We start from the raw sequence: 25413 nt of genomic DNA, 5'->3' as shown, positions 1-25413 counted from the left end.
CTTGAACTAAGTCAAAGGAAAACACCTTTTGTACCAACAAAACAAAAATGTTCACAAACCAGCAGTGAACTGCAGCTGAGGAACCCAGGTTTGTTTTTTCTGCATCCAGATCAGCTGTAAACTGCTGAGAAGCTGTGTCTGTCTGAACACCAGCATGCATGTGGACTATAGGTCCATATGTGATGGATGAAGGTTGTACATTTGAGATGTTAGAGTGTTTTCTTTATTCCACTTATCGGGCTTGTTGGTGGTGGCTCTGATCAGATGTTGGACGGGTTGTCCTAAAGTTCTCCTCTGAACTGTAGGCTTTCATCTAACCTTGTTTGTCCTGGGTTCTGCTTGAGCCATATTGGTAGAAAGGATCAGACAGGCAGAACAGAACTGTGAAAACATCCTCCATAAAGCGGTTTCTATGAACTATTATGAATGAACGAGGATGGGTTATTCTTAACTTGTTCCGTTTTTCCTGTTCTTGACTTCAGAGCCAGCGAACAGGTCTCCTTAAGGCATTTTTAATTTCTACCAGAACTTCTGAACGCTTCGTCCAGATGCTTCAGTTGTGGTGATTTTCCTGAACGAATCGCTTCGTTTAAGATAATTCCGCCTAAATCGGGGACCATGACAATCCACCATCAACACCTCGTCCCTCCTCCCTCGCGGCGGTGTGGAAAATTTCCCCGTCCACCTCCCGAACACCGAGGTTCCGGCGGGACGGCGGCGGCGCGCGGGTCCCGCAGCGGAAGCACCGGGAAGCGGCTCAGGACTTACATGTTCCCGACATTCGCCGCTCTTCAAGGTCGTCCTCCCCTCAGAAGTTTCGCTCAGCAAACTTGGAGCTCAGCTGTCACAACGGCTGCTCTGTCCGGAGCTGGAATTGGTCAACGTGAGAGCGGGGCATCATGGGAAGTGTAGTTACAGGCGACCACGTTTAGTCCCAGAAACAGTAAAGGGGGAAAAAAGTAAACAGCTAAAATAGAAACAAATAAATTATAAATAGCTCAAATATAATTTTTAAAACCGAAGGACTAATTCTGTCAGATAGATTGTCAGATATAATCGTTTGTAACAGAATTAGGTACACAAACAACTATAGGATACGTTAAAAAATGTTTACGTAGTTTAAAAAAAAACTTACTGGGAAAACAAATGAACTAGAGTTGCTTCTAGCAAGGGCCCTTAATAATTTGTGCAGATCGGTCTCTATATGTTAGAGACTTCATTGATAAATACTATGTGACTTTATCTGGAGAAATCGCACACATCATATCAGGAAATCTGTTCTAATGAATGACTACAGTAATGCTGGTCTGAACATTTTCTGATTTCAGTATTTACATATGAATATTAAAACTATTTGGATCAGAAACAAACTCATTTAGGAATTTTATCCCCAACTGGTGGGTGGCCTCGACCTTCAACTGCACCTAGAAGGCTGACAAAGTGCTCATCAACCTTTTGATAAACAGATGTTGATCCAAATTTTCTCCTCACATGTTTTACATCTGGAATAATAATTAAAAAAGTAAAACTGTCTTCATGCATCAGTGGTTTAATAACAATATCAGATTATTCAGCCAGTTTATCAACTAACAGCGTCAGCTCTGCACCTGTACTGAATTCATCCAACACAATAAGATCCCCATCTCTGTGAAGGGCTTTTCAGTCGTCTCTGATGATAGCCCTCTTCTTCTCACCAATGTGCATCCGACCACTAGCAGCAGCTTCAAGTAACGAACACAGCTGTAGACAAATCTGCTTTTCTACAGTAAAAAATCAAAACAAAGCCATTAAAAGATTGTTTCAACAGGAGCTCCAAACTGAATCTCCAGCAATAACCTTTTGAATTTTAATTCATGGAACAGATTTGTTGGAAAAAATGCGGCTTCCGCTAAACAGATTTATTTTAAATAACAAGGTCAAAGAAGTATTATTTAAAATCTTACATGATTCAACGAATCAGTTCATGCAAAAACTGAAAAACGATCTCAATAACGTTCATTCTGTAAACAAAATGAAGAAATATTATTACATGTGTTTTCGACCTGTAAGCACTCTAAACTAGGAATCCATTGTAAACTCGTCATGACTCTACTTTGTCTTCATTTCTTTTTGACTTGGAAGAACATTATATTTATGTAATCTATCTTCACAATTCTATTTGATAAATCTCTTGATTTCATTAACAAAATCTTATATTCTTAAAACTAAATGTAGTTATAAAACCAAAGAAATCTTTGAATTGATTGCTCAAATAAGACATTATTTAGAGACCGTTTCTTACCCACAGAAAAGCAATTAAAACCGATCCTCTGTATCAGCTTTACAGAATAACACAATGTTACTTTTTTTACTTTTGTAACCCCTCCTGGCAGTTTTTTTTTTTTTTTTGATGAACAGTTTAATGTTTCTTTACTGTATGTCATGTGATTGTCCTGAAAAAAGTTGTAAAAAAAATGAAAAATAAAGAAAATAATAGATTTGCTTCCTGGTTTAAAGTTGAGCTTTAAAAGGCAAAAGTTAGATTGATCACTGCCCTGTGAGGATCCTGGTGAACCTCTGCACACTCACCAGGGCCCGGCTGGATCGTGTCATCTGCTCTGCAAGCCTCTCCTCACAGCAGCTGCACATCTGCAGGGCCCAGAGACAAGCCGCCGGGATCGCAGCTGGCCCCTCCCACCACGCACAGCCACTCCCACTCTGGCAGGAGGCTCTGGTCCATTGGAACAAAGATCTGCTGCTTCAGAACTTTAATTGTTTCAGAAATGAAGAATACTGTAGATTAAAAAACCACAAGTTCTTTTGAACTTTAACCAAACGCGTCCAGAAAACGATCAAGTAAATGAAAAAGTGAAGGCTGCCGCGTTCCGTTAACATTTTCAAACACTCACATTGACTTTACAGCTGAAACAGATTCATAAGACATTAATCTTTAATGTTTCCAGCTTTAGTGCTGACAGAACAGAACACATCAGGAATGTTCAATCAGAGAATTCTTTGTCCAAATATGACATTTTTCTGTTGCTTTTGATGACTAACCAGTCCTGTGTAGCGTTCCCCAAACCAGACAAACCTCAGAAGAGGATATTTATAGCTGCTCTACTTTTCTCTGCAGGAGATCAACAAGTCACAGACTTTCTGCTCCAAAGAGTATCAACATTACAAGCAGCTGCTCGGGATCAACTAATAAAAGTAGATGTGCGGATCGTTTTTTAAGTATTTCAATGTTTCCGTCTGCCTTTGGAATGTGATAGAAGCCTCTATGTGGATGTGAATCAGCAGCTGCTGCTCTTGCAGGCCTCCAACCTTCAAGGTCTCCCACGTGTCGGCAGCTATTTTAACCAGGGAGCCAAGAAACAGGACGAAAGCAGCTTCAGGCGTGACGGGTCCGTCAGTCATAAAGCAGAATCTATGCTCAAACATTTCTATTGCTCCACCGTATTTAGAGGCTGAAACGAATGATTTGTGAATGTCTAATTTCTTTGTTTTGATCTTATTTTTTTGGATTCTAAATTGTGTTATTTAAGTGAAACTGCTTTTCTTTGTGTTTTGATTTGTTACCATACCACCTTAAAGAAGAGGATGGTGGCTTGACAAAGAAACATACGGGTTACTTGAAGGGAGCTTGGCTGAAATGGTCAGAGAACAGTCATTTCTTAAACCACTTTTACAAACAAAAATCTAATTTTTCCAAATAACTCACTAAACTTTATTTAACCTTTTTTCTAGCCTTTTCCTCTAGAGGGCGCACCAGGCCTGACCGAGTAAGGAAGTGATACCAACTACCCATTAATGATCACGGCAGGGGGGTACAGGCTTTACCCCAATGGCTTTCATCAGGATCCGTGTCAGCTTAACGCGTGAGCGGGGAATTAAGCTGAATGAAAACATCGACACCCCACCCGTTTCATTCTGAGGAAGAACACCGCCATAACCCTAACACACTCACACGTTCAGTGCAGCCGTTACAGTTTTAATCAGTGGACATTCAGCAGAAATCATACTTTGTCATCATCATTTACAACTGGGGTAGAACAGTGGAACAGTGGACAGCACTTTCTCCTCACAGTGATGGAGTTGGAATCCCGGTTGAGACCTTTCTGTGTGGAGTTTGCATGCTCTCCTGGTTCATGTGTGGCTTTTTCTTCGTCTTCCTTGCACAGTCCAACCAGATGCTTCATGTCTCTGTGTGGTCCTGCGACGACTGGATAACTGTAGAGTGACCCCCCCCCTCCTCCTCCTCCTCTATTCACCCATCAGCAGCTGTGTAGGCTCCAGTGACCCCATGACCCCCAACAATAGGCAGGTATCAAAAATAAATTACTTTAAAAACCACAAAAAAACATTTGAAAGCAGCTCATTTAGAAAATGAAAATATTCCAGTTTAAACTGAAGTAAAAGTTTCTTTTTTCATATTATTCAAACTTATGAAACATCTCAACTTTTCCAGGATTCATCTGTACTTTCTTTATTTTTGGCGATGATAAACTGATTCAGTGTTTTAATTCTAATGTTTATCAGATCATCGAAGAAGCGAAAATTCAAGCTCAGACACATAGAACCCAGAATTTAATCAAAACCCCAAAATAAAAAATGTCTGCAGACGAGGTAAAACGGTACAGAAAAAACATTTACACTACGGCTGTGTTAAATGTAACCACAAGGGGCGCAATCCAGTGATTATGTGTGCCAGTCCCAAGTCTGAGTAAACGCAGACAGTTGTGTCACGAAGGACGTCATGTGGGAAACATAATGAGGAACTCAAGTGGAATAATGAGGTTACAGGGGGCGGAGGTGAGGAAGGTGGAGGACTTTAAGCACTGGGGGTCACAAGTCCAGATCAACAGAGTGTGGGAAAGAAGTGGAGATGTACGCAACCGGTTGGAACGGGTGGAGGAAGGTTTCAGGTGTAATGTGTGACTAAAAAAATGTCAGCTAAATGAAGGGAAATGTGTAGAAGACTGTGAGGGAAGCAGCCATTAGAGAGTGAGAAAGAGACAAGAGGCAGATCAGGAGGTAGCAGAGATGAAGATGTTGGGGGGGGGGGGGGGGGGGGGGAGACCAGGAGCGATCAGATCAGGAACGAATTCAGGGGAACAGATCATGGTAGATATTTTGGGGATAAACGCAGGGAAGCAGATCGAGATGTGTGGACACGTTGAGAGGAGGAACAGTGATGATGTTGGCAAAAGGATGCAGAGGTTGGAGCTACCAGGGGGGAGGAAGTTCAAAGGAGGTTCATGGATGTAGAAAAGGGGGAGACATGAAGGTGATTGGTGTAAGCGGGGAGGTTGGAGCAGAGAGGGTTAAAAGGAAGCAGATGATTCCCTGTGGCGCTCGGTTAAGGAAGCAGAAAGATAAAGAGGAAGTAACTGTAATGTTTTGTTTTCACACAGAGCCGTTTGCTTCTCAAATAGCAATCAGAAGCCATCTTCTTCATCAGAAATGTGAGGACGATGGGTATCTTTTTTTGTTTGTTTGTTTGTTTTCATCGTCAAATAAAAATAGGGACACGGCTCATGACAGTTCTGAATTATTAACTACATTCTCATTAAAACAGAGATTCTGTTCCGGTTCTCTCGTTTTCCTGCCTCTGTGATGACACAGGTGGCGGCTGCAGCTGGACCTCTGTCTATTGTTCCACAGCATCTCTGAGATGATGCCCAGCACTGTGCTGTCCTTTTGTCAGGGGTGCTTAATAATTTACCACCGTCTCCATCAATCCAGGGAGCCTGCCGTCTGCTCCGGGCCACTTCCTCTCCCTGGGAACGCTGCGGCCATTTCCTGTGGGGCAGCAGAGCCTGTCACCATGAAGCCCCATGTCATGTTTCTGAACTGAAAGGCAGACTGAGCTATGCAGGGAGAGTCACTGCCTGGTTATGAAACAGGTGAGTGGATGCACTCCCCTCCACTCACCTTTTCCTCCATATTTCACCCGATTCAGACAAGATGCAGCCACATCTTTCAGACAAGAAACAGACATTAGAAGCTCGACATTTCCTCACTGCACACACTTAAAAATGTCCCCCTCCCCTTTTAATTCTTGGCCAATTTTCCAAACAAAGAGGCTGCTGTGCTGAAACAATGGCAGCATTTATGTCCCTGCAACCCCGCTGTCCACTGCGCAGACATATCCAAGGAAGCAAAAGTCACAGCCGGACTGCTCTGGCAGAAGATCTGCCCCGTCAGACACTGCTGTTCAGCACCAGGAACCACCGTTCCACTCAGTGAACAGTCTAATGGACATCAAACCCCCCCCCCTAAGCAACACATGAAGACTCCAGAGTGTCAATTAAGCCCGGAGCTATTTTTAAGGAGCGCGCACATTCACTGTGACAAACATGATGGCCTACATAACCAGCAGTGACCCAGCATGCCTTGTGCCTCTCCGCCACTGTCTCTTTCATTTGCAGAGCCGCAGATGAGGACTGTCACAAAAGAGGGAGAGGATGCAGCCTGAGGCGGGGAGCGCAGCCCGACCTATCCGCCTCCATCACCAGCTCACGCCGTCATGCAGGCCGCTCTGCACGCCGGCATCCTCTGCAAGTCTATTAAAACAATTCCTGTCAATCTGAGGCGTTGTTCTCCTTCTGAGGTGGACGGGGGTCAGTGTTCATCACAGCCCTCATCTGCCCCCACCCAACATGAGATGACCTCAGAGCGTTCAACAGGAATTCATGATATCTGGGAGAAATAATTACTTTTACTGTTCTGTTTTTTTTACTTGTTTTTCAATGAGAAACTATTACTGATTGATCAAATAGCAAAAAGAAAAGCTCTGGCAGAACTGACAGCCTTTTGTCCAGACACAACGTGACCTAACACACAGGGAGCTGATCCCTCCTCATTTATGGCGGTGAAGGTTCTTATTCATGCAGGTGATGTTGAGTTGAGTCATGGCGTGTGGACTTAAAATCGTCTTTCTTAAAACATTACCAAGTGGCTTCATCAGTCCTCATTCTTATTAATACTTAGAATATACAGGAAAAAATATACAAGATTCAGAGGCATTATTTCCTAAAACTGCATTTCCTGTAGAGATGTCTGTGTGAGAGCTGAGATCCAGGCTTGAAAGATCTTTTGATGATCAAAGTGGGTTTCCATTTTTTATTTTTTCAAAATCCTTTTTCAAAAGTTTAATCTTTAAAAGTTTGCAGAAGTTCCTCACTTTAGAAAATGTAAGGAGTTTCTATCTCCTTAGAGTCTCCACGAGGAGAATTCTGAGCTGGAACAGCGGAAAAGTTTCCCGGAAACAGCCTGACTTATGGACACAGGGTAGAACAGACGGATGCTGGAAAATGTCAAGTTTCTGTGAAGAAAGAAGTCTGATCATGTCATTTAAAGATCTTTCATCTTTAAATAATGATGATGTGACAGGAGCTGCAGCTCATCCAGAGAGATTATATCTGGGTGGAGAATATAAACTGTTGTGGAAAACTCGGATGATTCAGAGATGTTTGGATTTTGAGGGTGACTCAAACAAAGCTGTGACACTGAATAGGAGGCATAGTCGTCCAGACACGCCTGCCCCTGCCGGTGAGGCTAGCTGACCCCCGTGACCTTTGCAGAGAAGGTCCTGTCACAGCTTCACCGCGTCATTAACCGTGCAGATCTGTGTATCTGCACAGGTAAATATCCTTCACTGTTCTCTTGGTTTATAAGTTCTCTCTCGTTTTCACATATCGTGAGAACACACAGTCATCCGTGTCTTTCTCCCTCCTTTCCACGTGATGATGAAATGTCCCCGTACCCCCCACCCCCGCGGCTGTGTCTCACCTGGTTTCGCTGTAATCAAGGTGTGGTCGAGCGTCACGCAGGTGCGCTGAGAACAAACGCTCGGCCTTGTTGTTACCCAGCAGAGCCCCTCCCCCACCAGCTGTCTGAAAGAGTGCTTTAACCGTGTTTGGCTGTGGTTTGGGGTTTCACCCCCGATGTGGGGCTCTTCGGAATAGAGGATCTTTGTGCAAGTTTCGGCGCTCTGCAGCGGGAGGGAGTGAATGTTTACGGGCAGCAGGTCCGGACGGTGAGGTCGGCTCGCGGCTGGGGAACCGGGCCGGGTGGGGCCGCGCTGGGAGGTGGGCGGGGCCTGCGCGGAGGTGACGCTCCTTTGACTCATTTGTTTCACCGTCAGCGACGGCAGCAACGGCTGGGAGAGGAGCGACGAAACCGAAGGACTCGCACCGCAGAAAACACACACAGCCGGAATTTTCTGGAGAGCCTTCCGCCTTTAGCTCAGGTAGGAGTCACGACGCGATACATTTTCCGCGCTAATAATGCGGCCTCTGCCGTTTGGATCATCGATGTTTTTCTCTCGTTTTGGTGACAGAAAAAAAATAAGTGTTTTCGAAATGGTCTATTTGTGGCTGCATAGTGGCTCGCTTGTGTGCTGTGACCGCCCGGCGCCTTTCATTCTGCCCTCATTTCCGCGTGCCTCAAAACTCTGCCCGCTTCTGCTCCGGAGTTCAGCGCGTGCTCGAACTACCACAGGTTGTCTCTGTCCGCGTGAACGCGCGTCCTGGCTTTTAGTTTTAACATGGCAACTTGGACCTGGTACCGAACGTTGACACGGGCCGGTTCTGTCGTAAGACCCTGTTTCCATGGCGCCGTGCGCGCGCGCGTGCGGCAGGTAAAAAGGAAAGTGGGTCTGTGTTTCCCTGCGGCGCGAATATCAAAGAGGCCTCAGAAAGAAAATTCCGTGGTGTCATTGAAGCCTCACCACTGACAGAATGCTTCGATCCTTGATATTAAAGTCAGTTTATGGACTCCAGAGCCTTTTCCCGGATCAACTTTGGTCTGGTTTAATCCGTACCAGGGTTAAGTCAGACCTCTGGTAGTTCACTTTCTTTGGCAGGTGTGATAGAGCTCCAGCATAGATTAAAAAAAACAAAAACAAAAGGTTCCTGTTTACATGACAGGGAAACCTGTTCAAAAAGGTTTCTGTGGTTGTTGAGGCCCCTCCCACTCACGCACACACTGGAAACCGCTCCTGGGGAGGGCGGGTGGGTTGGAGGAATTACAGTTGATTCCACAGCTGTGGTGACATGACTAATCCAACCCCCAAATTCTCTGATACTGGCCTACATTAGCAGAAGCAGGACCCAGGAGGCCCCTCGGTTTACAGGTTTGCTTGCTTCCGAGGGATTACAGACCCCAGCCTCATCTTTTCCTCCCTGGATTAAACTCCGGCCCTCATCTTTCTCCTGGTCCTCGAGGCGCCGCGGCTCCAGGAGGAACTCTCCGTTCTCTTTGTTTTCTCTGCGCTCGTCTTTGTTTTCCTTTTTTCTCATGTGAAGGGAATGCAGAGAGATAAGAGTTCCCATCAGCCTCTCTGGGATCTGCGCCTCGCTGAGGCTATGCGACAGCCTCCGATCCAGCAGACAAGATCCGATTTATTCCACTTGAAGTTTGTTTTCATCACATCAAAGCAGCAGGAAGTCGACGCTGTCATTTCTGTTTAGAATGCAAAGAGTCGGACTGATGTACTACAAGAGCAGCAAACAAATCCCACCGTCAGGTCGCATTCCTGCTGTCAGGGCCTTTATGCTAGGGAAGTACAGTTACCCCAAGGTTGATCAGTGACCCCCGAGACTAAGACGAGGTCAGATGACACCCTCTCTTTAGAAACCATGTCAGACCTGTTTGAGCCCCCCCACCCCATTCCTGTTGGGGAAGAATGTCCTTCATTACCACATGTTACCACTGCATTCAGAGTCTGAGTCAAAAGAGAAACTTTTCACACTTGGATGATCGGCCAGAGTTGCGATCTGAGGAGTGGGGTGGGGGGTGGGGGGTTGAAACAGAAAGCAAATAAGCAGGAGGTGTTTTTTTTTTAAAGATTTCGATCCGTCTCCGCTGCTGTTTAGAGGAGCGCTGCTGTGGATAACAACACATTCTCATGACCCGGTTCTGGTTCTGGCAGCATCTCTGGACCGGTTCCTACACAGCCTGCAGACAGCAGCTCAACCTTCCTGTGGGGTGTCAGCAGCACCCCCCCCCCCCCCCCCCCCGTGCCCTCTCCTTAAAAAATTAATCTTGTGTCACAGCGCACACTGATGCATAGCAGCTCGCCACCCCCACCCCCCACGCCGTTTTCAGCCTCTTACACCAACTTAGGCTCATCGGCGTGCCGTCCCATCTAGCCGCGCTTCGTCCTCTTTGGGGTTCAGAGATCCCAACATTTACCCAACGGGCTCCTCGGTCTTCTGGAGAGTCCAAAAAGGAGCTCGTCAGCGTGAAGGCGGGCATGACCTCGGCTAGAATCAGGGAGTCTGTGACTCCTCCCCCCTCCGGCTGTGTCATATTTATGCCGGCGTGTTTGGTGAACTTTGTGCAGTACTCCTGGCAAATGAGCGGTTATTGCTGCTTGGCTGCACCCCGCTCCACGCCTCCTCCTCCTCCTCCTCCTCTTTTATCAGTTGTGTGTAATGCGATCCCTGGCTGCTCCCGGGCGCCTCCTCTGAGACGGCTCACGTTTCCTTTAATTCACAGCGAGGGCCCAGAGGGGGATCTCCACTGCGCTGCAGTTTGCAGCCGCTGGCCTACTTCCACTCGTGAAAGTCACGGCTGTGACTCAGCTGACAGGACAGGAGCTTCCGGCCTTTCTGCTGCTCGCTTTATTCACTGGAGTCTGGACCGGATCCAGATCCAGGACCTGGACCCGTCGGGTCCAGACAGGTGCAGCGTTGCACAAAAGCACTCTGGTAACGCGCTCTCGTTAGCTGCCTCTCCTTGTAGTGACGTCACTTTGGTCATCTGGCATTTCTCAAGCGATTCCTGGTGGACCCGGGCCTCCCGTGGGTTGGTGCCGTGGTCCGCGGGCCGCTCTCAGCTGTTGGGTGATCGGCGGCGGTGAGCAGCACTTCCCGTCATCCGTTAGCATAAACTCATCAGCTGTGCATCACTTCACATCCTCCCTTATTGATTTATAGCAAACTGCAATCCAGTTGTCCCCCCCGCCAGCGCACAGCCAGACAAGCTTCAGTCGGGGGGGGCTCACAGAGAGTGTCTCCCCACCAGAGCGGTTGTGCTGGGAGGGGGGGGGCTGACCTAAATGTCAAACGATTCCTCATCCAGATGGTACAAGAAGCTTTACAGATGTGGACAAGCATAATCTGCTTTATTTGCTTGTCAGCCTCCATATGAGAGCAGCGAGGCTGCTGGGAGTCGGAGGAGCCCCCCCTGCATGTGAAGAGGTCTCCTCCAGGACGCACATGAGCATGTGCGACAGCGTCCTGGCTGACCTGGGGGGCTTCCTGCTGAGGGAGCTCTCGCTTTGGTGACGCTCGGCTGGTCGTGATGTTTGGATGTTTTCTAACGCCTCCACACCGTGCTGCTGCTGGCACTTAATTACTGGAGGAGATTATTCCCATTTTCCATGATGACCATGAACACATCATCTGAAATAGAGGTGTGATACTGTGTCCATAAAGAAGAAAACCGTTGGATTACTGGATTTGTGTGTTATTGTCCCATTATGGATCTGCAGACATTCACCATGGTGGTTTGGAGCCATGATAAATTGCCCCCCCCCCCCCCCCCCCCCCCCCCCCCCCCAGCCTGAAAACAGCTGAGATTTTGCTTAATACCCTCCAACAAGCGTGTTAAAGTCTAACAAGGCGAGGAGCAAATCTGTTACTTTCAAGCTGCCAAACAGGAACGTCCTCCATAACGAACATCACTGGGGGCTCTGCGTGTTAGGAGTCTGTGGCCATACTTTGACCCCAGGGGCCCCTCCCTGACTGGACTCATTCCTGCTGTGACACCGAGAACAGCTCAGGCCCGCAGCTCCGTTTGTTCCGGCCAAACTTATTAATGATTGGAGAATTCTGAACTGGATCTCCTCCAGGACTCTTCTGCCGCTCCCTCCCTGAGAGCCCTTCACTGCTGGGGAGGCGCTCGCCGTCAGGCGTGCCTGTGGTGTGGGGTGGGGCGGGGCCGAGCCATTCCTCTTCTCCTCGCTGACCCCTCTGACCTTAGTTTGGACCATCGGTGCTGCGGTTAACGTGAGCTTGGAGCTCAGCGCCGCCTTCAGCAGCAGGTCGGGTTGAACTCCACCTTCAGGAGGAGCTGGAACGCTTCCACCGCTGCTTTTTGTTGCAGCTTGCTCTCTGGCAGCTTCTACTGACACGCATTCCTGCGTTTACTGCGCTGGCTGCTCTGTTGAAGACGCCTCCTGAAGTCATCCAGAGAAACTGTTGCCTAACAAGACTGTGTGAGGGAGGGAGGGAGGGGTGTGAACTGTTTTTCCAAACCGTGGCCTCAGCTTTACAGTTAATGTGTGTGGGAGGATGAGTGGTGGTGACAGAGCGAGAGGAGGAGGAGGAGGAAGAGGAGTCACTCATTAACTGGAAGAGAGCAAAGTCCCATCTGAACAACAAGCAGGACCTTCTGAAGCTCAAGAGGCTTCAGGTTCTCCAGAAATGGCTTCAAGTTTTGCCCCATTCTCTGGTTTTCCGTGATCTCATCAGTGACGGCAACAAGCTCATGTTTGTGGTTTCACCTTCTGATCGGTAGAAGCTGAGCACCGCCTGGTGATGAGTAGGGCGTGACGCAGCAGTTAACTGAGGCCGCCGCGCCCTAGAAACCAGATTTACGGTTGTCTGCTGTAGAACGTGTGTTTGCGCCGTGATTCACCTGGTTGCATTTTTCACAGACCTGACGGTGTACAGGTGTGAGGAAAACATGCAGCTGCAGGTACAGACAGTCCTGTGGGGCCCGCAGGAACGCTCTGCAAGCTTTCCACAGCTCACATTCATGAGATGAGGCAAAGGGGTGTGTTCAAACATTATGGGATGTCGAGGAAAGGTGAGAGATTTAAAAGGTACTGATCTGACAAAGGAACAGAAGTGGGCATGTACAGACGAAGGTAAAAAAGGACAAAGTCAGTCACTCCTTCCTACCAGACCCGGTGCTTTAAGCAGCCACCACAGCAGAAAAACAAAACGTAACGACGAATATTTGAGGTTTTTAAATTTTCTCTAAGGTTTAACGGCTGATATTTATAGCTGCAGAGCAACATCTGGATCCTAGTGTTAGCTGAATGCATTAAAGTCATTATTCATTATTGAGGGATCAGCTGATCCCTCAATAATGAAGTAAAAAAATCCAAACATCCATCATTGATTCATTTTCTCCCTTATTCTGGATCAAGCAGAGAATCTTTAGTACAGAAATATATAAATACAAAAAACTTCAGTCGTGGTGCAGAGGTAGAGTGGGCGACCCCCCCCCCCCCCCCCCCCCCCTATAAATCCTGGTGGTTATAGGTTGGCACCAGTGTGTAATTGTTTAACGCACACACACACGTGCAAATGCTCCTATGCACGTCTACACGCATGCCCACACACAATGCTCGTGCATGCGCACCCAAACATGCGTGTGTGTGTGTGTGTGTGTGTGTGCATGAAGGCGTGTATTTGATGATGTGCATGAAATTAACCGCAGACGTCTATTTCACCTTCACACATACAAAGTACTGTGTTACAACAGGTGTGTTTTTATTAATTGGATGTTCGGTTGGCAGATTAAAGTTCTTTTTTCTCACGGTGGAACAGGTTACATGCCGGTTGTGGAGGTTATCAGTGATATGTTGCAGAAGTGCTTTTAGGTTCATTCCGCCAGAACTTTGATAGACGTCTGCGTTTCTGCAGTTTCAGCAGAGATTCAGCTTCTGTCGTTCAGATTCCTCAGGGGGCAGATTTTGGTCAACATTGCAGATTCTGTTTTTTTTTTTTTTTTTTTGGGGGGGGGGGGGGGGGGGGCTTTCTGTGGGTTTGTGGGGTCTCCTTAAAGCTGAGAACGGTTTGTGCTTGATCTTTGCGTGCGCGTAAAAACAAATTTTCTGTGCGGCGGCGTGTTAAACCGGTCGGGTGATTTGACGGCAAACATGCACCGTCATGTCATGAGGAGGTTTCAGAGGAGGTGCTGCTTCAGCAAAAGTCCAGCGGAGTGCAGTGGGAGCAGGCGTCTGCTCAGGCCTTGCGTCATGACTGAGACCCCCCACCCCCCACTGGAATCCAAACTGACAGGCTGGCTCCTGATGGCTGTTTATCAGCACCGGGCAGCTCCCATGGGCCTAGCAGCTGTCTGACCCCCACCCCCTCTGCTGCCTCTGTTGGCAGAGGTGGAGTGGCTGCAGGGTTTTATGTGTGTGTGTGTGTGGGGGGGGGGGTTAATAAGTTCAGTAGTTCATGGAAAGCCGTATGTTTGACAGTGAAGCTGACATGTTCTCTTCTGCTCCAGGTTTGCTCCGGCGCCGTTCCTTTGACCGCAGACGTCAAAGATGGCGATGAGTAAGTCCCGTCTGATCGTTGCTCTGGATTTCCAGATGTCATTAATTCAGTTTTCAACCCGTTTTTGATGCTTGATGGCTTTAATAAAAACGTATAAAAGCATGAACTTGCTTGAAACGGTTCGCATTCAAGTGTCCCCCCCCCCCAAACATTTCTATCATGTGCAATTCTGTATGCAAATCCTGACGCACGCTGGAGAGGGAAGGAAGTCGAGGAGATGGAAGGAAGCAATTTGAATGTTGTTTTAGTGTCGGCGTCTTCAAACGCCATTAGGTTCTGCAGAGATCTCATTAAACATTCAGTGGTCCAAAGCAATGTTCCAGAAACATATTTGGTGTTACAGCCGCGGTCCATCTCACTTACTTCACATTCAGAGTCTTTGTTTGATTCAAGTCAGTCATTTTCCTAATTCCATGTGAGAAATGATTCTGTTTGGTAAGAAGGGACTTTTCACAGAACTATTGATCAGAGCGTACTGCCTAAAACAGTTGTGTTTCTGTAATCCCACATCTGTGGAGATGTGGGATTACAGGGAAAGGATCTGCTCTTCTGAAAGCGATGCTGAGCTTTCTGACTTCCTGCTTTTGTTACCATGTTGATGTCACTTCCTGAACGTGAAAAAGGAAGCTCCGGTTATCATGCAGAGCGGTCCCAGAAAGGCCTCCGTCTGTGGTTTTGTTGGAGCTAACTGCTGTCTGTCTGCCCGGCAGTGGGGGAAATGGAAAGCGGCGCGAGGAAGGTGACAGAGTGGCAGCAGACGATGTATCACATGGACTCAGGAATCCAGTCTGGAGCCACCACGGTCAGAGAAGACGACGGCGAGTTCATCAGGCATCACACCATGACCGCCACCGTCACCCATGGGGAGCCTGGTAAGGCAGCTTCACCCAGGACTCAAACTGGGGGTGTGCCGTCAGTCCCCCTCACCTCCGTCTCCTCCTTCCAGACCTGGACGCTCAGTACTCCATGACCAGAGCCCAGCGTGTGCGTGCGGCTATGTTCCCTGAGACCTTGGAGTCCGGCACCGCCATCCTGTCCACTCAGACGGACGCCTCCCAGATGACCAACGTCCAGCGGCTGGCCGAGCCGTCTCAGATGCTCAAGGCGGCCATCGTCCACCTGATCAACTACCAGGACGACGCCGAGCTCGCCACTCGAGCCGTACCCGAGCTCACAAAGCTGCTCAACGACGAAGACCAGGTGATGAGGAGAAAGATGCTCTGGCTGCTGCACGCAGCAGGAGCAGCCTGAGGGGCTCTGATTCTGCATCAGTTAGACCCTAAAATGTACCCCCCCCCCCTCCCCCCTCCTCAGTTCGTGGTCAGCAGGGCCGCACAGATCGTCAACCAGCTGAGCCGGAAGGAGGCGTCGCGGCAAGCGCTCATGCAGTCGCCACAGATGGTGGCGGCGGTGGTGCGAGCCATGCAGAACACAAGTGACATGGAGACGACCAGAGCCACCGCCAGCATCATGCACAACTTGTCCCACAAGAGGGAGGGGCTGCTCGCCATCTTCAAATCCAGCGGGATTCCTGCACTTGTGCGCATGCTCAGGTACAACGGCAGCTTCATCTTCTGTCAGGGGTCCAACGCTTCCTTTGATGCGCATCTGAAATAGTCACAATCTTCAGAAGCTGTGATCATCGAAGCTGGCATTAAACGAAGCGCTTTGTCTTCAGCTCACCCATGGAGTCCGTGCTCTTCTACGCCATCACCACACTCCACAACCTCCTGCTTCACCAGGACGGCGCCAAGATGGCCGTGCGTTTGGCCGACGGCCTGCAGAGGATGGTTCCTCTGCTGAAAAAGAGCAACCCCAAGTTCCTGGCCATCACCACAGACTGTCTGCAGCTGCTGTCATTTGGAAACCAGGAGAGCAAGGTGTGTGGAACCACGATCAGAACTCGCCTGTCCGACATCCACAGCAGGCCCGTCAACCAGACTCTGACATTTTTTTATGACTTAGTTGCAAGATAAATCCTGATCATCCTTAAAAGTCCTAAATCACAACATGTAGAGGCCGAAATGTGATGAAGGCTTTTAGAATCCCGTCTCTCAGGTTCAACCAGGTCCATCTGATTATTACAGTAATCTGACTACTTGAGTTCATGTAAATGTTTGATGTGATTGTTAAAGCCGCTCAAACATTCTTGCCGTGTGTTTCCCAGCTGATCATCCTCGCCAACGGCGGCCCCGAGGGTCTGGTTCACATCATGAGAAACTACACCTACGAGAAGCTGCTGTGGACCACGAGCCGCGTGCTCAAAGTGCTGTCCGTGTGCCCCAGCAACAAACCGGCCATCGTGGCAGCCGGTACGCCTTTCCTGCTGGCGTCTCCGCCTCTCGCGTTAAAGCGCTGCAGCAAGGCGGGCTCTGGTCTCTGACATGTTTGCTTCTGTCCCTGCAGGTGGGATGCAGGCTCTGGGGAAACACCTGAACAGCTCCAGCCAGCGTCTGATGCAGAACTGCCTGTGGACTCTTCGAAACCTGTCTGATGCTGCCACCAAGGAGGTTTGTCCTCACCGTGAAACGTCAGAAATGTGTTGTTCTGCTGCGGCCTGCTCAGAGATGTCTTCTCCTCCAGGATGGATTGGACAGCCTGCTGCAGATGCTGGTGCGTCTGCTCAGCTCCGACGACATCAACATGCTCACCTGTGCCACCGGCATCCTGTCCAACCTCACCTGCAACAACGGCCACAACAAGTCTCTGGTCACCCAGAACAACGGCATCGAGGCGCTGATCCACGCCATTCTGCGCGCCGCGCAAAGGGAGGATATCATCGAGCCTGCGGTCTGCGCTCTGCGGCATCTGACCTCCCGCCACCCGCAGGCCGAGCTGGCGCAAAACGCAGTGAGGAATCACTACGGCATTCCCGCCATCATCAAGCTGGTGGACCAGCCCTACTACTGGCCTGTCGTGAAGGTGGGGGGAGTGGAGACAGTGGGGAGGGGGAGGGGGGGTCATTAGCAGGGAAAAGGAGTGTGGGGCAGTGTTGCATGACAGCGTCCTGTGGCTTCCCCTCCTGTAGGCTGCGGTGGGTCTGATCCGGAACCTGGCCCTGTGCCAGGAAAACCAGGACGCCCTGAGAGCGGCGGGAGTCCTGCCCCGCCTGGTCAACCTGCTCATCAAAGCACACCAGGACACGCAGAAACACGACTCGTCCAACCAGCAGACGTTCCAGGTGCGTGTCTCGGGGTGCAGCTGCAGGGCTTTGTTGACATCAGAAAGTAGCAGAGTAACGCTTGTCCCTGTGACCTCAGGCTGGAGTGAGGATGGAGGAGATCGTGGAGGGATGCACCGGAGCGCTGCACATCCTGGCCAGAGATCCCACCAACAGAGCGGAAATCGCCCTCCTGAACATCATTCCTCTCTTTGTCCAGGTAACCAACCAGGAAGCTGAAAGTCTCGGTATTCCTGTCATTTGTAGCCAAACGGACTCATTCCACCTCAGCTGGTAACATCACACCATTGCACGATTTCTTTGACCGCCCTTCTTCTCCGCAGCTTCTCTACTCATCAGTGGACAACGTGAAGCGCGTGGCCGCCGGCGTTCTCTGCGAGCTGGCGATTGACAAACAGTCAGCTATTAAGATTGAAGCCGAGGGCGCCTCGCCTCCTCTGATGGAGCTGCTGCACTCCAACAACGAGGGCATCGGTAGGACTGCTGCGATAAGGCTGCACTAATGCAGCACTTAGTCATAGACGGAAGCCAGTTGGACGTGCAGCTGTGCGTCGTTTAAGTGCCGTTTTCACGCTCTCCCTCTGTGGTCCATTATGAGAGAGCACATGTTTCTGCTGATGTGTGAAGGCTGGATCCTGCTGCCTTCCCCCGAAACTCCATGTTTCTTTCATTTCCAGAGCTCGTTGTGCGTCTTTCATCTGCAAAGAAATCCTAAACGTCTTCTCGAATTTAGCAAAAGGGGAAAGTTAGTGTCTGAAATCTTTGTTTCCTCTGGGGTCAGGGAGAACAGCTGGTCTGCTTAAGAAGGTAAAAACCAAAGCACTTATTCAAACTCTCCCCAAATCTCTTCAACAAAAGCATTAATGAGCTTGAAATGACAGGAAAGAGACCGAAAAATATCCAAATGTATCTTTTTATTTGGTGGAACTTCGAAAAAATCTTTGAAACATACCAACGGTTGTTACTGTGCTTTGATATTTTCAAAATAAAAGCAGACCCCGAAGCTCTAAAGCAGGGGTCGGGAACCTTTTTGGCCAAGAGAGCCATAAACGCCACATATTTTTAAATGTAATTTTGAAAGAGCCATACAATAATGTAGTGTCTCTTTCCCACACTGAGGCACGGAGACTTAACCTCATTTAAGGTTCTTTGTTCTTGTTATTGCAGACCGCAACAAACGCCGTTCAATTAATTCAGCAACTCCTGAATCTCTCCCGCCGAGACGAGAGCGCTTCTCCCAACTTTATATTCCCCTGCTCCCGCTCCAGCCCTCCCATTTCCCTTATTCGGCCCATAGCTGAACCCCATTGGTCCAAACTACCTAACAACAGGCTGAGCGACAGAACTGAGGGCCAATCAGATCTCTGCTTGACGCGTTCAATGAACTCCAGAACTTTTAACGCGGCCCAACAGCCACCCAGTCCAACTCAGACCGCAACAATATGTTTAAAACTAAATATACAAGTGAATGTGTGCATTTGATTTAATTTCAACATTTTTAAAGTACAATAAGTCTGTGGATTCTTTTTAATAACATTGTTATGCTGTTGCTAATAAATGATGAGTATTTCTCGTATTAGTTTTGCTGATGGTCTAGTCTGGTTGATACGTGGTGAGTTTCTGCTTCATGCAGGTGTTGAGACTTTAAACGTGATCTTAGGTTGGTCTGAATGTTCTGTAGATGTGAGAAAGACTGCTCACATGCAGACGGGGAGCCAAACACACACTCACACGCCGCAGTGAGTGACGGGCAGCGGGTTTTACGTTTTTACAATCCCAGCGCGATTCACCTGCTGCCTGTCCCCACAACACCTCAGCCCCACCCTCTGTTTTCTCCCTCACACATCCCGTCTCCGCAACTGCACGCTCTTTCTCAGAGACGGGAGCGCGCAGTTTTAGGCACGGCAATTCACAGGTTTCCGGCTGGTACAAACTCTGTGAAATAATAGATAATAGTAAAGTGATAGTTCTGGCAGAGATTTTGTTCTCCAAGCATCAATACTACTGCGCGCCTCTGGCATCGCATCGCGCCCGAGAAGGAATGGTCTAATGAATAAAAAACTATAATTAAAGATTTGTCTGCGAGCCACACGTGACCATCAAAAGAGCCATATATGGCTCGCGAGCCATAGGTTCCCGACCCCTGCTCTAAAGGCTAACCTTGAGCTCATCCAGCCACTGATCACATCATTGTTTGTCTTCAGTCAAGGAAATATTCCTAAAGATGTACTTCGTCCAGAGTCTTGTTCCCAATGTTCCTGATGCTGATGTCAGCAGTGGCATCTTCCTCTGACATTGCAGAGAATCTCATCTATGTGAGATTCAGCATCCATGATTTGGATCAGGAGTAAACAGGATGAACTGGACTCAAATGCTTCCCTCCGTCTGTCAGAGGACGGTTTACGCTTGCCGATGTCAAAAAGGACAAAGATGTGATTTTGACACAGGCGCTCACATAAAACACGGAGACACTTTCTGTCTCGAGGAAGAAGTTGTCTTTCTGTTTTTTTGGTGCATCTGCCTTGTCCTGCTGGATGAAGGAGCCGTGCCTCCTGCATGAACTCTCTGCGCTGCAGGAACTGAGCGTACTTTCCGAGCAGCATAAAAGCACTAACAGCCGCAGACAGCTCGCGCACAGATGTGCTCACAGCTGATTCTCCAGAAGGAGGTGGAGGTCAGGATCTGGACTAATGATGTGAGAGACGACGGATGAGTCAGAACTATGCAGGATGAGCACGTCAGCTTCAGGAATGAGGCCCAAGGTCAGGCGGAGTCTTTCTGTTAGTCACGTGGACGTCTTACAGGAGACCCTGTCAGCCTGCGGTGGTCGGGGCTGCTCCAGATCTCTGCGGATGTTTGAGATGTTTGTCTTTTTTTCTTTCTCTGATTGTTCTCTGATCTTCTCCCTGCAGCCACGTATGCCGCTGCCGTGCTTTTCCGCATCTCCGAGGACAAAAGCCTGGAACACAAGAAGCGCGTGTCCATGGAGCTCACCCACTCCCTGTTCAAACACGACCCAGTCGCCTGGGAGATGGTGAGTGTGCGGCGCCCCCTGCTGTCAGGAAGCCATGATGTGAAAGAAGACGTGTCACTCAGAGGAGTGCGAAGATGAACGTTGAAGCACTAATGTTCCTCTGTGACTGTCCGCAGGCCCGCAACAACATCTCCATGGAGCCTCCATACCAAGATGGTGAGCAGCCAAATGTGCACACACAGCACATACCTTAGCAAGGGGGGGGGGGGGGGGGGTCAACAGCCCGCTGCCACACAGCTGGAGGGAGGGGGGGGCAAAAAAAGAAAAAAAAGCATGACCATTCATTTTTGAATCCCACATTTGTCCAAAAGCAATCAAGTTCAGTTTCAGTTCAATTATTACAAAGGGAAAAAAAAGCGTCTGCAGCAGAAGAATGGACACTTTACAACAAATACACACAAGAAGGAAGCATCTAGGATTGACCTCTGTTCTGATTGTGGTTTGTTTTTTAATGTAACAAAAATAAAGTTTAAAATAAAAAGTTTGATGAAGCAGCATGGAAGGCTGAAGGCCTAAGATGCTTAATGAATCTGTTTTTACACATGCATGTATAGGTAAACACGTATTTTACCGCTCATCGCCATGACAACGTCTTTTTTTGTTTTTTTTTGGGGGGGGGGGGCAGGGAACATTGTACACAGCTCTCTACCTCATCAAGTCGCTGAGTTAGAATCTTTTATTGTGAAGTACAGCTAAAGCTTGAAGCTCCGCCCACCATCACAGCTTACCCATCTTATAGGAGCCTGACTACAATCGCTGGAAAGGTGAAAGGATTGGCTGGAATTGTAAAGCACAACTGAGTGGAGTGATTATGTCCAAAACAAAGTACTGAAGTGAAGATCGGTACGCTTTTATATGGTATTGGTGGTTCCGTATACATCTGTACCAGGTCGGTACAGAGTTTGGTACCCATCCCTATCCAGGAACACCAACACTGGCGCTAAACAAAAGTCCGTTTTCCTGAAACGTTTGCAGCGACCTTCATCACGCTCTGCTCATCGGTGCTTTTACCCTGTTTGTGTTCCAGAGCTCGACGCCGGCTTCCAGGGGGGGTTTGCTGGATACCCGGCTGACCAGGACGGCATGGACGACATGGGCATGGGCATGGGCGTGGAAATCATGAATGGCATGATGCCCGACGAATACCAACCAGGCTACTACGAGGGACAATACCCAGATCAATATTAATGGTCAGAGCTGTTCCACTTGTTTTGGGGGGGTTATTAACAGTCACTGACTTTTGGAAACGTTCAGACGGGTTTGTTCTTGCAGAACATTGTGGTTCCAGATCTTCAGGTTCTTCGTTTGAGCTGTAATACTTTACAGATGATTCTGATTTGCTGATTATGGTAATCCCTTACTAAGCTACTCCCACCACTGCACAACCCCTGAGTTCCTCGTTGTCATGCCTACAGAACAGTAGCTTAGAGCATCCGTGACGGTCTGTTTGGTTTATACCGGGCAGGTCTGTCAAACGTTTTCCTCTTCTTATCAGTGGAAACCAAAACCAGCCGTGAGCCTCACAGATGGACGTCCACAGGAAGTGTGGTTGATGGATCGACTCTCTAAGAGGAACATGAAGGTTCAACAAAGATGGATATTTAGGTTTCACCTCGGTTATGTTTTTTCTACCAAGTGTTTTCTCAACTGGCAATGTCAGAATTTGAAGCCCCAGAGGAATCATTGTCCAGAGTTATTAAAACCCTCCACAAAAAAAAAAGTCCAGAGATCAAAGTCTTCCTGAACTCTGATCCGCTCGCTGTCTCTCGTCTGTAGGTTTGGGTTGGAGGGTCTCCTCACCCTGATCCTTAGCTTCTCCACAGAATCCTGATCATGTTGTGATGAGGTTCTTGGCTGAAAAAAACAACAACCCTAAAGCAGGATGTTCCCACCACCATGTTTGACTGTCGGGGTGGAGGACTTCCCCTTTATTTGTCCCGTAATAAAGGAGCATCCTGAGCGTCTCTCTTCTGGTGAATCTAAATCTTGAAGGTGGTTTTGGTAAAGCTCCGCCCACTTCAGAGGACCCGAACAGTTGTTTTATGGATTCTTTAGAACAGAAAAAGTTTCCTGGGTTTGAGGTCTGAGGCTCTAAAAAAAAAAAAAAAAGCCTCTGTGGCAGAAGGGGTCGCCATGGCGACGGGTGAATGCAGTCGCAGCTGTGAAAGCCTGTTGCTGCTGATGGAGCGCTTTCTCTTGACCTGAGCGCTCACAGCAGTCAGTAAATTAAAACGATCCGACCAACGGGGGGGGGGGGGTTCTAACGTTCTATAAAACTTTACATTCCCTGATTTGTTTCATCAGCAGCGACTCTGAGCAGAAGATCCGCTTCAGTCTTTCACATCTGCACAAAAAAGGGGGGGGGCTGGAGGGCCCCACCAACAAATCTCATTGTACTGCTTTGCCCCTCTTTGTGTTCCTATGGTAACAGCCCTGTGCTCACAGGCTCCTCGTCCACGTTTGTAACATACAAACATGCTCAGAAGGCCCAAAGTGCTTCTTCCCACACGGATGCTGAACACTGGCGCCAAGCTATGTCCACCAGGAGACAGGAGGGCTTCAGCGTCTTGTTTTCAAGGACACTTCCACACACGGGTGCACGGGGAAGTAACCAGACCTGCGATCTTCTAATCAGAGGTCGACCGCTCTACCTCTGCACCACAGCTGTTTATTGGCTTTGAGATTCATAAAAAGACGAATTTTTAATCCTGAACCTGAAGGACAGAGAAAGGTTAAGGACACTCGGAGGCTGTGTCCTTTTCTGCAGCTCTTTTCCAAAAGATGGTGGAAAAACCCTAGAGCCGACAAATTCATTTCAAGATGGGCTTAAAAAAACAAACAAATGAGCTGAAAAACATTTTAAAAGTGCTCAAAAAGTGTGATCGATTCACAGTCACTGCTGGTTTTTTGCCGTCGTTCTTCACCTCAAAGCTTTTCCTCTGAACATCAACCATCCTGAAAACTCAAAAAGTCTAAATGCAAGAAAGAAAAGCTTCACAGCATGCAGGAGGAAGAGGAGCAGAACATTCTTCACTCCGTGGTGGACGGTAATCCCACTGCCGTCCTCTAGGGGGAGCACTGCTCCGTTTCCTTCTGTTACGTAACGGGGCTCTCTGGCTGTTGAACCTGATGCGAGTTGACGAGCCGTTGCTGCACAGCTCTCTTTTTTTCAGCGGCAGCACTTTGTGATCCAAGATAAAGCGACCAACCACCCCCCACCCCCCCAGAACCCAAGAAACCAAAGCGTTTCTCCCAACAAAGGAGGACAGAGCAGCAGGTGGAGTCCTGGAGTCTGATGAGTGAGTCCAGCTCACAGCTGAGGACGTCTGGAAGGGCAAAATAACTCGAGCCAGATTATTTCAATAATCCAGCTTCAGGGGTGCAGAAATGTGACCAACAGATTAAATAAAAGGGTACTGAACAGAAAAAAAATGAGGCTGTGGAAAGAAAAAGTCGGACTCCACCCGCATCCTTGTTTCCATGGAGACGTGAGGCATCCAGGAAGAAGAAGCCAACTAACAAGTGTTTTTGTGTCGTTTCAGAGGATGGAGGAGGAGCTGAGACCAGGAGGAGAACAGGAAGGAGTGGAGTGTTCCCTGTGCCCCCCCACATGATGTAAAATATGCAATTATTACAGAATATGGGACTCATAATCTTAACAGGGCTGAACTTGTGTTTTATAGACTAATTTTACTGATTCTAGTTCAGGCGCTGAGGCTTCAGCTGTGTGTGTGTTTCTGCTTCTGGGTGGGTGTTCGACGCCAAAGAGATTTTATTTTGTTATGATAATCATGTAGCTTCCTTTTTTATGAGAAACAAAAAAATAACAGTTAAAAACTCTGCATGCTCCACGCCGCCGCCATTCGCGTGGCTCTGGGGGGCGTGGCCACTGCTTCAGAAGAAGGGCAGCCGATGGATGCGTGAACTCATGAGACGTTAGTCTGGAGCGAACTACTGACAGGGAACTTAGTCTTTGTACTTCAGAGTTTTTACTGAAAATCTGTTTATAAAATAAAGATTATATCAAACTGCTTTGGTGTCTCTTTGATTCTTGACTTTGCGTCATTTCAAATACATTTTTATTCCTTATAACCTACAAAGACTAAACTTGTTTTAGATCCTTCTTCACCTCAAGCTGCAGAAAACGTTGGAAAGGATCTCGAGCTTCTCTTCATTCCAGCTCTGGATCCTGCAATGTCTCCAATCCTCCATCACAGTCCTCGTGCCCAGGAAGACGCATTTCCACCTTAAGTGACTACCGACCAGTGGCGCTCACACCAGTAGTGGAAAAATGTATTTAAAATAACTTGGAGTCTTATCACATCACTCCTGACCCAAAGCTTTGACCTGTCAGTTCGCTTTGAGAGGAAACGGATCCACAGTGGACGCCGTAGCCACAGCCCTTCATGCTGCTCTATCCCACCTGGAGCAGGAGTGGAGCTACGTTTGGATGCCCTGGGTCTTCCCTGGGGCCTCCGCCCAGTGGGACATGATGCCCGGAACACCTCTCTGGGGGGGGCGTCCAGGAGGCATCCGGACCAGATGCCCGAGCCACCTCAACTGGCTCCTCTCGATGTGGAGGAGAAGCGGTTCTAAGTGGACTAGTATGAGTTTAATTAGGTTAATTTGCCGTAACTGATTCCAATTACTTTGTTTTTTCATTTCTAGTGTAGATTGTAATATGTTGTGTTGTTTATTTTTCTGGAAATGTGATTGGATGGCACTTTCTGGAATTGTTTGTATTCTATTCTATGTTGGAGTATTTCACACTCAACGGGAAGCGGATGAGCAGATATTTCAGTGTGGAAACATCTGCTGAACGTCTTGGTGGAAACTGTTCAGTTTGAGTTCACACTTCTGTCTAAGAAATTCTGGATCTTGTTGATCAAAAACAGCTCAGAGATCAGCCG

The 25413-nt window shown here is 48.3% G+C and overlaps 1 protein-coding gene and 1 long non-coding RNA gene across 2 annotated transcripts; both read left to right on the top strand.

The window, feature by feature from the left end:
- The first annotated feature begins 2398 nt into the window (after window positions 1-2398).
- LOC110015511 lies at window positions 2399-5028 on the top strand. Its single transcript, XR_002290722.2, has 4 exons — window positions 2399-3195; window positions 3295-3383; window positions 3574-3634; window positions 3727-5028. It is a non-coding gene; the product is annotated as an uncharacterized LOC110015511 (long non-coding RNA).
- A 2892-nt stretch (window positions 5029-7920) lies between these two features.
- On the top strand, window positions 7921-24535 carry LOC101173369 (junction plakoglobin). Its single transcript, XM_023959977.1, has 17 exons — window positions 7921-8020; window positions 8129-8233; window positions 14239-14288; window positions 14999-15160; window positions 15235-15488; window positions 15603-15841; window positions 15967-16168; window positions 16456-16600; window positions 16695-16798; window positions 16872-17210; window positions 17317-17469; window positions 17549-17668; window positions 17793-17943; window positions 20382-20503; window positions 20620-20659; window positions 21531-21693; window positions 24046-24535. Exons 3-16 carry the CDS (start codon window positions 14279-14281, stop codon window positions 21689-21691), a joined length of 2202 nt encoding a protein of 733 aa, XP_023815745.1. The 5' UTR covers window positions 7921-8020; window positions 8129-8233; window positions 14239-14278; the 3' UTR covers window positions 21692-21693; window positions 24046-24535.
- The last annotated feature ends 878 nt before the right edge of the window (window positions 24536-25413 follow it).

The sequence above is a fragment of the Oryzias latipes genome, chromosome 1 (genome assembly GCF_002234675.1).
Source record: "Oryzias latipes chromosome 1, ASM223467v1".
NCBI lineage: Eukaryota > Metazoa > Chordata > Actinopteri > Beloniformes > Adrianichthyidae > Oryzias > Oryzias latipes.
The sequence above is the reverse complement of the archived record's forward strand: the minus strand, read 5'-3'. Positions and strand labels throughout refer to the sequence as shown.